At 45.9% G+C, this 13,801-nt stretch overlaps 2 protein-coding genes across 3 annotated transcripts in view; one reads left to right on the top strand and one right to left on the bottom strand.

The window, feature by feature from the left end:
• The window catches only part of NADK2 (NAD kinase 2, mitochondrial), an 88,227-nt gene extending 74,799 nt beyond the window's left edge, over positions 1–13,428 (top strand). Inside the window, exons 12-13 of the mRNA XM_059725223.1 lie at positions 5,897–5,982; positions 12,705–13,428. Of these exons, the coding sequence (XP_059581206.1) occupies positions 5,897–5,978 (82 nt within the window). The 3' untranslated portion in view covers positions 5,979–5,982; positions 12,705–13,428. The remainder of the gene's footprint in view (positions 1–5,896; positions 5,983–12,704) is intronic.
• SKP2 (S-phase kinase associated protein 2) overlaps positions 1–13,801 on the bottom strand; it is a 29,424-nt gene that overhangs the window by 8,826 nt on the left and 6,797 nt on the right. For both annotated transcript variants that reach the window (XM_006270042.4, XM_059725228.1), the window contains exons 3-9: positions 11,314–11,425; positions 10,140–10,283; positions 9,282–9,416; positions 6,702–6,800; positions 3,494–3,621; positions 1,748–1,799; positions 1,263–1,370 (exon numbers count right to left, since the gene is read on the bottom strand). In XM_006270042.4, coding sequence (XP_006270104.1) covers positions 1,263–1,370; positions 1,748–1,799; positions 3,494–3,621; positions 6,702–6,800; positions 9,282–9,416; positions 10,140–10,283; positions 11,314–11,425 — 778 coding nt within the window. The remainder of the gene's footprint in view (positions 1–1,262; positions 1,371–1,747; positions 1,800–3,493; positions 3,622–6,701; positions 6,801–9,281; positions 9,417–10,139; positions 10,284–11,313; positions 11,426–13,801) is intronic.

A 13,801-nucleotide genomic window follows, 5' to 3' on the forward strand; every position in this document is an offset into this window, starting at 1 on the left:
GCCAAAAGCAGACTCTGGGCCTAGGAGCAGGGCAGAAGCTAGGTCCAGCACAGTGGTCCTAATTTAAAATGCCCAGCCAGAGGAAAAGGGCAGAGCTGAGGCCCCAATGAAGGGAGAGAGACTGAATGACAACATCTGTAAGTCATAGGCATGGCTATGATTATAACACACTAATTACCTTTAAAAGATAATTTTGCTGGCCCCTTAAGGTGATTAGTGTGTTAAAACACAGCCTGATAGAGGGCTGCTCCAGGACCCCTGGGCAGCCTCCCTTTTCCAAATGATTTACATCAAGGCATGGCCGGTGTGGGGGGGGAAAAGGGGAGGCTACCCAGAGGGCTGGGATGAAGCAGAAGCTGTGTGGCCACCAGGGGGCATCATGGCCACACCTGGGGTCCAGCACTTGCTACATACTCCATCATTTTTTTTTTTTTTGCAATTTAGAACCACTGAACTGAAATATAGCTCATACTAGGTGAGCGGAAGCAGGGCAGGACTTTACCCCCTTTCCCCCACCTCTCCATGCCCTGCTTTTTCCATTATCTACCCCATCCCAGGCCCAGGTCTGTATCCAAGGTGGGTGAGCACTGTTCCTCTGGGGACTTGAATACCAGCAACGAAAACCACATGCTTTGTGGCTCTTCTTGCTGGTCCAGTTGAGTATGGGAGGAGGGATGGAGAACAAGGTGGGCTGGAAAGCATAGCCCACAGTTGCTTATCCGCTCATGTGCATGCACAACAGCATGCTGTTGGGAGCACAGGGACCAGCCATGTGCACTGCTGTGAAATGCTGTCTGTGGGAAACTAGGGTGCTTGGCACCAAGAGACAGGAAAAGCAATTGCTTACCTCCTAGCAGAGGGACTAAGCACTGTGGCACCCTGGTTGCAAATCAGTCAAGCTCACAACACAGGCCACTTCCATTTGAGTTCACTATCTTTTAATTACTTAGTTACAATTTATACCTGCTATGTATATCCATATTGGAGAATGGATGATACATTCATGCCACCTGGGTTTTAACAGATGTCTGCTGACAAAAGAAGGGCTAGGCTCAGGAAAAATGGAGTCTGGTCAGCTCAGCTGGGGGAGAGTGTCTTCCGGTTCTTTTGTTTCTGTTCCCTCCTCCCTGCTTCTCATCCAAGCCCATCTTCCCCTCCTGTTTGAATTACTAAGACTGTAGAGGCTCAGGGTCTTGGAGAAAAGATATTGGATAGACACTGTATATTTTACATGTTAACCAAAACTGTAAGACATTACTTACAACAAGGCAGCTGGAGATATCTGATAACATCGACTAAGGGACAGATGCTGTAGATAGATGAGTTGATGGAAATATTGAAAACATTCAGGTTTCAACATAACACTGTCACTGTAGTGGGGGAAAAAAAGTGCAGGTTGGGATGAGAGACATTTTTTTCAAGCGTGCTGTAAGATGCGGACTTCAAAATGTTTCAAAAAATTCAGGGAGGAATGCTTGTTAAACTTGTATCTATTTTCCCAAAAGCTTTTTTCAAGAAGCTTTATTTTCTACTTGAACCATTTTCTTCTAGCATCCACAGAAAGTGGACAGGGGGGGTTACTTCTCCATAAGCAGGATGTTTTGCTAAGTTAAGGGTAGATACAGTACTTTACTGCATCATGCCATGTTGTTATGAATTATGGCTAGAAAATTACAGCATTGCACTGGAACAAAAATCTTTCCCTGCCCTATAAGGGGTAAAGAGTTTGCTACACTGAATTTCTTACCTTAAATCTAAGTGAACAAGATAAGGGCATCTTTCTACCAAGGTTTTAACATCTGAAAAAAAGCCAGACAGAAACGATCAGCCAGTCACTTTTCAGTAATGTTATAACTTCTCCCTGCAAGCAAAAGCTACTTTTAAAGTTGCATGTGGCTTGAATTATTTGCTTCTACATCCAATCTCCTTTTACTTGTTTTCTATGAAGATTAAGTATGTAAAAAGTTGCATCTTTTTAAAGATTATTTCTACTGCACTTGAAATATATAAAATCTATTCAGTGATGTTGTTTAATGCACAAGTTTTGGTTCCCCAGAAGCCCCAATAAAACTTTTGTTCAAAGAAGTGTCCCTGAACTATCATTTCCATAATCAACAAACTCATTTTTTTGTTTAGTTTTAAAATTTAGTCACTTTTCTTTTAATATGGAAGAACTTCCCATGTATTCATGCAAGTGAAAACTACTTCTGCACCCAGCTCTTTCCAACATTTCCAGTACACTTCTAATTTTCACAATGTCTGGGTTTTTGGATATCTCATGGTTTCTCTATGTAAATCTAGAAATTGTACTGCTGCTTTAAGTTCTTCTTTCAAGTCTACAAACAGTGCTGTTAGTTTGCCTTCAAAGTGTAAGTTCTTTGCAACAGGTATCAGCTTGCCATTGTTTGAATTAAGCACCCAGAATGCCAGAACTCAGATTCCCAATTGTGGTCTCTATGTGATAGCAAAGCACAAGCTGGATAGAACTGATACCAGCAGCCTAAGGGCTCTTTTATGAAGTGTGCAAATGAAAGCACACCCTTTCAGGCCAATTCCTTGGAAAGCATAAGAGTTCAGGCCTGTTGCTTTTGCAATCAATCCTTTTGCATCTCCTCTTACTCAGCAAGAACCCAATTCAGGGCAAAGGGTGTCCTATTAAGTTGGAGAATTCAGAGCTCCATGTTTGTTCATGGTAGACTGGGATATGTAGGCAGAGATGCATCTTCCTTTTAATGGAGTACACACTGAAGTCAGTGGGAGGTATACACAGAGAAAGGGTGAAGTACAGCCTGGTGGAATAACCAAACTATCTGTTGCTATTTGGCACCTTCTTGTCCTGTTTACTGGTTGAAAAAATATGCTTCTCTTTAGGCCCAGTGCTACTTCTGCCCTTAGTTTCCTTTCCTTCTCCAGGCTCTATTTATTTATTTGCATTTCCTTTTGTGCAGTAACTCCCACTCCAGCTGCTCTAAAAGATCAACCGTTATTGATGACAATTAACCTTGGAAAATTATCAAAGCAGGGAAGTTTCTCTCTGAAACATTGTTTCAGGCCATCTACAATCTGGGGATATAGTGAAAGTCACATGAGTACACCTGGTGAACTGAATCCATCTCACAGAACATGTTACAGCCCTGGAGTAGGTATTTTAACAGAAAAGTAACTCAATAGCTAGACTTTCAGATCCAGGAACAGTCAAGAGTCTCTCCCAGCTATTGTAACTGAGCAGGTGCAAAAAGTGAAGGCCTTGGCAGGAGGCAAGCCACACAGCTTGTATATATCATTACTACTGCCCAAGCATGGAAGTTACTAGAAGTCATACAAAGAATCAACAAGAAGCCAGTGAGAAGCTAATGGTTGCCCAGTGAGGAGGAAAATTGTTCGGCTAGTTTAGCAGTCTTTGTGACAACCCTGCGAGTCTGTTTGGTAACCCTAGGTATACTTTACTGGGGCCTAATAAGTCATTTCATGGAACACCAATTCTGAGTGCTACCTGATATCTGTAGATTCTGCCTGTATCCACTGAGGTTTAGTTGAGTTACTTTTGAAGAAATGTGACTGACTGCTGCTTGAACATGATCCGCTGTGAAGTCACACCAGGACAAGTTCAGTTCTTGCAGTCTAAACACAAATGAACATATACACACACTCATTAGAAGCAAGCCAGAAACAAAGATTTGGGCCTTAAAAGCATTTCTGCATTATTCCAGTACTAAAAATCAAGTTGTACATGATACACCTAGTTTATGCATCTGTCGTACCAAATGTTATGACATTAAACAAATGGCTCGGGGACTAATAATGGACATCCTGGTAGTCATTACTGCTTAATGCCTACTGGCACACTAAGCACCTGTTGTTCTGTGTAGCTAGTTATTTAGTGTGACTGTCTCTAAAGAAAAACAGATGAACTATATGTCCCTTATCCATTGCTAGCTTTAGAGTCATAGATTCATAGACGCTAGGGCTGGAAGGGACCTCGGAAGATCATCGAGTCCAGTCCCCTACCCCAGGGGCAGAAAGTCAGCAGGGATCATAGGTTCCCAGCAAAATTAACATCCAAATGTCTCTTGAAGGTGTTCAAGGTAGCCTATAAGCATGCTGCAGGTTTTCCCTCCCAAGGTGGAGAACCTTACACTTTTCGGTGTTAAACTCCACCAGGTTCTCGTCCACCCAATTCCTGAGCCTGTCAAGGTCAGCCTGGATCACCCTTCTGTCCTCGGGTGTGGATGCTTTACCCGAGTTTGGTGTCATCAGCGAACTTGGCCAGTCCGCTTCTGACACCAATGTCTACATCATTAATGAAGATAAATAGTATACGCCCTAGGACAGAGCCTTGAGGGACCCCACTGGTCACAGCGCACCACGACGATTGACTTCCATCAACTACCACCCTCTGGGTCCTACCGCGGAGCCAATTCCCCAGCCAGCGGATCATGGTGAGGCCGAGGCCACAGTAAGCCAGTTTTGCCAAAAGGTGATCATGGGATACCAGATCGAAGGCTCTTTTAAAGTCAAGATATATGACATCAATCTCTTCCCCTTTGTCCAGGTGATAGGTCACCTGGTCATAAAAGGAAATGAGATTGGTCAAGCAAGACCTACCCGCAACAAACCCATGCTGGCTGTCCCTCAGGATGTTGCCGTCAACCAGTCTGTTAAGGATGGCCTCTTCAATAATTTTTTCCAAGACCTTCCCCAGGATGGAGGTCAGGCTGATAGGCCTGTGGCTAAACCAGTTGGCCAATTTATAAGATTCTTTTGAATAGGGGTGCGCCAATGGCAGTCATACTGGCCAATGCTGATGCGCAGCCAGTGTCTAGCCAGTAAGTCGGGACAGCAGGGGGTGGAAGGGGCATGGGATGGCCAGGTCAAGGCCCCCACTGTGAGGGAGGAAGTGGGGCTGGGGCAGGGTGCAGAACAGAGCCATGGGCAGTTCATCTGGGGGATGTGGGGAGGGCGGGGCAGCTCTCTACCACTGTGTGCAACCCTGGGGGAAGCATGGGGGCCATGTGCCCCCTGAATCTGTGCATGAGGCGAGGGTAGGCTGCCTGCTGCAGGCTCGGGGCCGGGGGCTGCGCCAGCATCTTCCTAGTGGGGGCTGGGCCAGGGCTGTGCTTGGGGCGGGGCAGACAGCGGTACTAGGCTACAGGGTGGGCTATAGACACTCCAAAATTCCCTGTACGTCCGCCTCCCAGCACCACCCCCCATGCGCCCTGAGCGCAGCCCCAGCCCAGCCCCCCTGCCAGGAAGAGGCCAGTGCAGCCCCTGGCCGAGCCTGCAGCGGGCAGCCCGCCCTCACCCTACACACAAATCCAGGGGGCACATACCCCACATGCCTCCCCCAGGGATGCAGGCGGCAGTGGGGAGCTGCCCCCCTCCCCATGTCCCTGCTCCTCCTGGATGAGCTGCCCACAGCTCTGTCCCATGCTCCAGTCCTAGCCACACTGTGTCCCTCACTGTGGGGGCCTTCCCCCCTACTCCCCTTCCCCTCAGACTTACTGGCCGGACACTGCTCTCCAAGCTGCTGGACTGCATTCCTGGCTGTGTGCATGCTGTGGCTCCATGCATACGCACAGAATTTATCAATATTTTTGGCCGCACCAGCCAGAAAAAGTCAATTGCCATTAACGTCAATTTTATCGGTGCCAATCCAATATGGACTAATATATCAGTGCACCTCTACTTTTGCATAACATATTCAAAGACTACCTGGTTTGACTGCTACTCTCCCAACCAATTTTGCACATGTTGCTTGTCTTAAGTTGTGAGGTCTCTTCAGCCCTGTCCTAGGTGTTCCTTTGTGGCCACTGAAGCCATTAGAGGTACAGTAAATCAATAACCACTATTAATGGCTAACCAGCACTACTGAAATCTTTTGCTAATCTCTCAATAGGCAACTAAGTGAATGGTCAAAGAAACCAGGCACCATCTCCTCCTTCAGAAGGTTTCTGAAGAACAGGATTAAAGCACACTGATGAGGTAAAGAAGCATGTATTTTTGTGTGGCATCTACTCTGTGTTGTTAGGTAGTTCTGTATTTTAACATGGTAGGTCCCAAATAGGATTGGGCCCCATTGCAGAGATGGTGAGCAGAGGCCCAAGGAAGTGAAAGTTTTGTTTATACAGTTGCTGTGCTGGCTGATGCTCAAGTCACTTGCCCAGCAACACACAGGTAGTCAGCTGCACCAGGACTAAATCCAGCTGACTAGAGCACCCGCTCAGTGCTTTAACCACAAATTGTCCTTCTTCCTATTAGTAGATCAGAGCTTGAACCTCCAGAGCTGCCAGTTCTTGCAGTGGGTCCACACAAGAACTAGAAGACCATATGTTTTTGAAGGATTATTTTAACAGAGATGTAAAGCCATGATCTTTTCTGCTATTGAGTTTGTGCTCTGTGTGTAGGGACTTGTCAAATGCCACTCCAGTTTAAGACAAACTTTCTCTTTGGCAATGTGACTCTTCACTCTTTCATTAAGGAAATCAAATTGCCATAACAGAAATCCAAGGGACACAAACAGCTTTTGTCCCTGAATCTATCTTTAAGCAAGATGTCTTATAATTATAAAACATTACCGGAAAGAGGTCTTAGCTATGCAGAAAAGGAAAAAAGGAAGTAGTTTAATAGAAACATGAGTAATCTGGATTTTTAACAAGGAACAGCAGCCTGCAAAACAAATGAATAAATAAATTGCTCCCTACCCAGAACAGATGCTCAACATGGTCTCCAGTGCTTCTGCAGAAAATCCAGAGCACCCCGAGAGATTTAGTCGCACCAAACTGGAATTCTGAGCAATGTTCCTGGAAAAAAGATCAGACACAATATCCCAACATTTTGTTCTCTCCTAGCATTCACCAGTAATGCTTCATTTTCAAAAGCAAAGGTCAAAGCTTTATGATTGCCAAGAGGGAACAGTTCCATCTCTATGGATATGAACCCTGAGATCCTTGATTCAATACGTTCTGTAACTGTTTGGGTGCATCTACACATTCATTAATGTGTCATAGTTATGGCACATAGGATGTGTAATAGGTGCTAACCTAGTGCGCTGTAATTGGCACTACTATGCATTAGCACAGATGAATGTTTTTTCTGTGCAACACTTACGGAGCATTGGATTAATCTACTGCACATTAGCATGGGCTTCGCCTGTCATGCTAATGCACAGTAGAATTACTCCAATGGGCATTAAGCATCTCGTGTAGATGCGCCCACTATCTGCTGAACACTAGTATACATGATGGGTCATGGCACTTGAAAAAGACAATTACCCCTAAGGCTAGGGACAAACATTACACACAAACTGGTTTAGGTGATCAGAAACTGGTTTATATCTGTAACAGCAGACGTTCAGTGCACATAAACCAGTTTCAAAATGGCTGAAACCGGTTTGAGATAAACCTGGTTGAATGTAGTATCAGACTTAAATGATTTGGCTCAAACTGGTTTATGCAAGGTCTATCCCAGACCCCTTGCTGGTTTAAGTTAAACCAGAGACTCCCAGCATGCTCTCTGGGCTAGGCTGTTCCAGCCCAGCCACTGGCAGCCAGGTCTGCACACCCTCACCACTGTGCTCCCTGGCCTGCCCCCTCCCCACCGCAGCAGCTCTGCTGGCCCCGCAAAGCAGCCCCCACCAGTAACAGGCAGCCCATCACAGTCATTCACCACTCCAGCTGCTGGGCAGGGATGGGGCCTGGCCCTGGCCACTCAGTCTGTGCTCGGGGCAAGCCCCATCCTGGCAAGAGGGAGCTTACTCAGCCACTGGCCCCAAGCACAGGCTAAGCAGTGGCTGCGGCTGGGCCGGGCAGACCCTGCTATGGTGCCAGTGGCCAAATAAGCTCTCAAGTACAGAGAAGCCGCTGGCACCGTAGCAGAGTCTGCCCAGCCTGGCCACTGCAGCTCTGAGCTCGGGGCCAGCTCCCTTCTGGCAGGAGGGAGCTTATTCTGCTGCTGGCTGGTGGCTACTGGGTCATCTAGGCCTGCCCGCAGCCACTGCTCAGCCTGTGCTTGGGGCTAGTGGCTGAATAAGCCCCCTCTTGCCAGGAGGGGGCTTGCCCCGAGCAGACTGAGTGGTGGGGGCTGAGCCCCACCCCCACCCAGCAGCTGGAGTGGCGAGTGGTGAATGACCATGACAGACTGCCTGTCATGGCTTCCTGGAGCATGAGGCCCTTCCTGGCGGGGGCCGCTCTGTGGGGCTGGCAGAGCTGCTGTGGAGCTCGCACTCCCCCACATTATGACGGGCTGCTGCCCCCAGCAAGGGCCCTGCCCCCTCTCACTGCAGTGGCGGGGAGATATCATGGTCAGGCAGGGCTCCTGGTGTGCAGGGGTGGGGAAGCAGGGAGCACGGCAGTGAGAGTGGGCAGACCTAGCTGCCAGTGGGGGTAGAAGGGGGACTAACTCTCCTCCCTGCCCCCCTCTGCCTCCAGGGACCATGGTGCTCTGCTGCAGCGAGGGGGGAGGGCCCGGCAGACCCAGCTCAGGTCCCTGCTGGTGGGGTAGAGGGGGGGTGAATTAAACCCCTCTCTGGTCAGTTCAACCCGAACTGGCCGCACTGCTTCCCTGCAGTCAAGGGCTGCATTTCTTTGCAGAAAAGGGATTACCCTATTTGCAAAGTTAGCCTCAATCTGCAGGTAGATGGTGCCGGTGCAAGTTCACTGACCCTGCTAGAGTAAGTGCTAAATGCCTTTATTTGCAAGCTGGCATTAGCCAACCAAGCTTCAGAAGGCTTTACTTTTAACTTGATGGTTAGTGTTCCTGCATTTGCCTGTTTGTATGCATCATGAAAGCTTCTGAATGCTGCACCTCATCAGTTCCAAAGCTCCGTAAATAGTCTGGGAATCTGAACAGAACCCAGATTTTAGGGAAAAATTAGAATACCCTAAGTGTAAAAAAAGAAGGGACCAAGAGCCCCTGGTATGTGATCCAAAGATATAGGGACATTTGCAACTGTCCACAGATCAAACAACTAGTTGGCGATTCGCACTGAAGTCATTCAGTCAATAGCACTGCATATCCTGCATGATTCATCTCCCAAATTATAATGGAGGTAGATGGCAAAACTGGGGAAACAAAGCCTCTTTATATGAGGGGCAAAGGAGCTGCAAGGGAATGAGCAGTTGGCCAAGCATTTGGGCTATTCAGTTGTGCAAGGAAACTCAGTTCATGCAATGAGTTCAGCCAAAGAAAGCAACAAAGTACGCACCTTTAGAGGTTGTCCAGGGACCCCTGACCACCAAAGAGAAGCCCATAATTAAAGAACACTAATGAAAATTCCCCCTCACCTGATGATGTCATCAGAAAGTTTTAATCCTTCCAAGCTGAGGTTCTGTAGTCTATAACATCGGTGGAGAACACTATGGAGATCAGCAACATTGACTGTACAGTTGGACAGGTCCAAATGTTGCAGTCTAAGAGGTCTACAGATTGGAAAGGAGAAAGACATACAATATAAGATAAGGTTCTTTGGGTGAATCTGATATTTTTTAATAGACCAACTTAAATAGCTGGAAAACAATTAAGCAAGCTTTCGGGTTCAAAAACCCTTCGTCAGGCTAAGGAAGTTTCAGCAGTTTCTTATTCAATATAAGACACAGTCAGATCCTGAAGCCACTCCTGCTGGCAGAGCATCTGCATACCACAAAGTGTGCAGAGGCAGCAGAAAACACGTATGCTTTAAAACATGTCAGATCTGTTAAAAGTACTAAGCTTATTGCCTAAATTGCAAAATGTTGTTTGCTTCAGGGTACACAGAACTTTGCAATTCATCACAGTTTTCTGTACTACCTGAGTTAAAACAAGTTTCCTTTAAAATGGTGCTTCACTAGTAAGTAGTTAGTTCCAGAGTAAAGGCTATGTACGAGGTAAGTGCCCAGAAAATAACTGTGCTGGATTATATTGTTAAAGTTGGGTTCACATGCTCTTCAACAGTTTTAGATCAATGACAAGTGAATACAGCTCCTCTAATTTTAGTTCTCCACCCTAACAACTATTTGTGGTGTCCCTAAACTTTGAAATGATGGCAGCACCAAGTGCAACCAGAGGTGCTAAACCAAATGATATTGGTTGCAATATGTAGCCAATAGGAGAAAGTGAAAGGGGCAGCTTTGCTGCAGAAAACTTAGATATGGCAACATTCTTACCTGTTGTGTTTAAACGAAGGTTCCCCAATGCAGGATCTTGGGCAACGAAATACAGTTACACCTACAGGCAGCAACTGCCCAATTACTCCTGGCAGCAGATTTTTACCAGTCAGATCAAGAGTCTGCCAAAGCGATTCATCAAACCTAAGAGGGAAGAGAGTTTTACTTGTTACCAAATAAAAAAAGGCCAAGTATTAAAAGTTCTCAATGTCAGCCTTTATTAGAGGCATCAGTTCATATCGTATTGGCACTGATAAAAGGCAAACTGACATTATTGGCATGCATACGGCCAGCCCAGGAGCATGCAGAGCAGTGTCCAGTCGGTAAGTCTGTTGGGGGGGCCAGATCAAGGCCCTGCGGTAAGGGAGGGGGTGGGGCTGGGGCAGGGCACAGGACAGTGCCACAGCTATTCCGGGGGGGGGGGGGGGGGGGCGGGGCGGAGACTAGGAGGATCCCATCACTATGCACATGCCTGGGGGAGGCATGGGAGGGGGTGTGCCCCCGGATCTGTGCACAGAGCAAGCTGGAAGCTGCACTGGGCTCTTTCCAGCGGGGGGGCAGGGCTGGGGCTGCACTTGGGCTGGTTGCTGATGGGGCAGGGGTCTATAGGGTTGGCTACAGCCCCCCAGGGAATGTGTATAGCAGCAGGAGTTGCACCCTTCCCCCCCCCCCCCCCCCCCCCCGATGAACCTCTCATGGCTCCATCCCATACTCCACTTCACCCTGGCTGGGCAGTGCCTACCCCTGCCCACTCCCTCCCTCCCTCACCACAGGTTATTTTATCAAGTCTGCCCCCTCATGCCCCTTCCCCCTCCCCACCCCGCAGACATACCAGCCAGATGCTACTCTGCAAACTACCGGGCTGCATATCAGCAATCAGATCGGTATCAGCCAAGATGGCTCGTTAATAATCGGCCATCAGTACCGGCCCAAAAAAGCTTTATCGGTGCACCCCTAGCCTTTATTGTTATGAATAAGTGGCATAAGCCAGAATATTATATTCCTTTGGCTGCAATTATTTACTTATGTGTTTAAGGACTCTCTTTCAACATGCACAAAATCTTTATACAGTATAAACTAGCTTAAATGTGCATGTCAAGATGAACAAGATCATTTCACAATCTTTAGAAAGCAAAGCTGCCCTCAATGCTTACAAGCAAAACACAATACTCACGAAAGGCGATACCACCTCTTGCAAACCTGGGTAACTTTCAGCAGGTCATTTAGAGGTAAATAAGCAAAGATCCCCAATAGCAATTCATCTGGAAGTGCATCCCAAGAAGCACCTTGAAGAAAAAATGAATTTTACAGGGAATTAACGTAAATTAATTGAAATGAAAACCAGACGACAAAAGAAAAAATCTAATTTATCACCACCTCATTGCCTTGGGTAATGCAAATACCAATACCCTGCTTATATAGTTACAGCATTTCCTTATTGGAAAGATATTACAATTACTACTCTTATCCATGATGGTACTAGGTACACCCTGTATACATATATGCAACAGTATGCAGGTTTCCCTTGCTTTATGCTGTATATGTGTTCCTAGAAAATGGCACATAACTTGAGTTCGCTTAAAGGGAACCCACTTTACAATGCAACAAATAGGAACACGTTCCTCGACTGCACTGACCCCCAGACCCACTTCTACCACTTTTACTAGACAATTTTGGTACTCACCAACAGCAGACAGTACACACAGGCACAGTGCACCATCATAATGCGGATGGCAACTACAGAAACATGTTTTGCAGACAAGAGTGAGGATCACAGACCACACAGGAGACTATATTTTGGTGCATGTTACTCCCACAATGCACCGCACAAAGCAGCTGACTGCAGGCTTCCACCACACCGATCGTATAAGAGTGCATTTACCTCGCATATAATGAATTTTTGGTATAAAAAGGGTCATTGCATAAGAGTGAATTCATACATATGGAACCCACATAAAGCGAGGGAAACATGTATAGATACATGCAACAACAGCTGCCAATGGTACTATCATTCATTATTTTCTAAAGCTTGTTCGGTCAACCTACGTTATTTTTTGTAAGTTTGTAAGAAGTTCTAAAGTCACAACATCTTATTCTTCTGAAACAAACGTTGCCATTGTTTGTGTGCAATTAGCTCTTTTTAAACAGAAGTCCACAACTCTCCTGAAAGCAGTCTCTGTAATACATATTATGGTATTGCTATATTATCCAAGTTTTCTAGGTTTTGGCTGGTAAATTCTGAAGGGTGCAATTCTAGAAAACACTATTACTGCTGCAAAGGAGTCTGGGTTTTTTTGCCTTGTTCCAAATGTGATAGTCTCTCTAACTGGGATAGGAGACAGTATTCATTTTAGGTATGAATTTTATGCAAAGATGATTGCACACAAGAGTTTAAAAAAACAACGCCCCCTCACCCCCGTAAACTGAGCAAAACTCTAAGTCAGAAAGGTTTAAAAAATGACTGAATATTAGGTTGAGAAGTCAAACTGAGGTCTTATGAAAGCACTGGGACTATTCATTTCTTAAAGCAAAACCAAACCTCAAAACAGTCTATTTTGTTGCTAGATGAATGTTTCTGAATAGCTACACTCCGCTGCCCAGAACTGCTGTATTAGAGCTGTAGGATGCTTGAATTCCAAACTCCTCTTGAATCCCAATCGAAGAAGTCACAATAGAAGCTGCCAACAGTCTCTGCAAAGCCATGGGAAACCTCTTCCTCAGAGCAGACACCTCTCTCCAGAGCTGATGCTGAACTGTGGCCCATAGCAAGGCAGCTCTGTACACTTGGACAGATTCCCTCGAAAGGCAGTTGCCAACATCCACTCTTTCAAAGAACTTAAAGAAGCTCCCTCCTTTCTTTTCATGTAGGGCCACCAGAAAAGGAGGGGGTCGTGGAGCCCATAATCACCAAGCAGTTAAGAACACAAGAACTGCTATTTCTGGGGCCAGTATCCTGTGTCACACAGTGGCAGAGTGAAGGCTGAAAGCAAGAGTAAATGGCATGACGAGGAGTTTTCCAAGCTTCCTCTCGCTTGAAATTTCCATCATTTAAGGTCTAGGAAGTCCTGATTCAGAGGCTGCAGCCCAAACTCTTATGTTCAATAGCAGCTGATACACCTTCCCTACAAGAATTTGTCCAATCCCTTTTTGATTCTGGTTGAACTGTCAACTTCCACATCTTTGGCTACCAGTTCTACACTTTAATTACATGCTCTGTGAAAACAACTTCCTTTTGTTAGTTGTACACCACCTGTTATTTTCATTTTATGATCCCTAGTTCATGTACAGTGAAATAGTAAATAATAAATCCTTATTTATTTTCTCTTCATCATTTAGTTTTTTGTAAATCCTTAACATGTCTCCCCTCAAGTGCCTCTTTTTTCTAAACTGACTAGGCCTAGCTTCTTCAGTCCCTCCTCGTATGAAAGCCCCTCCATACCACTGATCATGCTTGTTGCCATTCTCTGGACCTTTTCTAGTTCTTCTATATCTCTTTTGAGGTATGGGGACCAGAACTAGGCACAGTATTCAAGGTGTCTATACATCATGAATTTATAAAGGGGCATAATGATAATTTTTGTTTACAATTCCTTTAATAATTCTTAGTATTTTGTTTGCCTTTTTGATGGCTGCTGAGTACTGAGCTGATGGGTTTTTTTGGC

This window comes from Alligator mississippiensis, chromosome 3 (genome assembly GCF_030867095.1).
Source record: "Alligator mississippiensis isolate rAllMis1 chromosome 3, rAllMis1, whole genome shotgun sequence".
Taxonomy (NCBI): domain Eukaryota; kingdom Metazoa; phylum Chordata; order Crocodylia; family Alligatoridae; genus Alligator; species Alligator mississippiensis.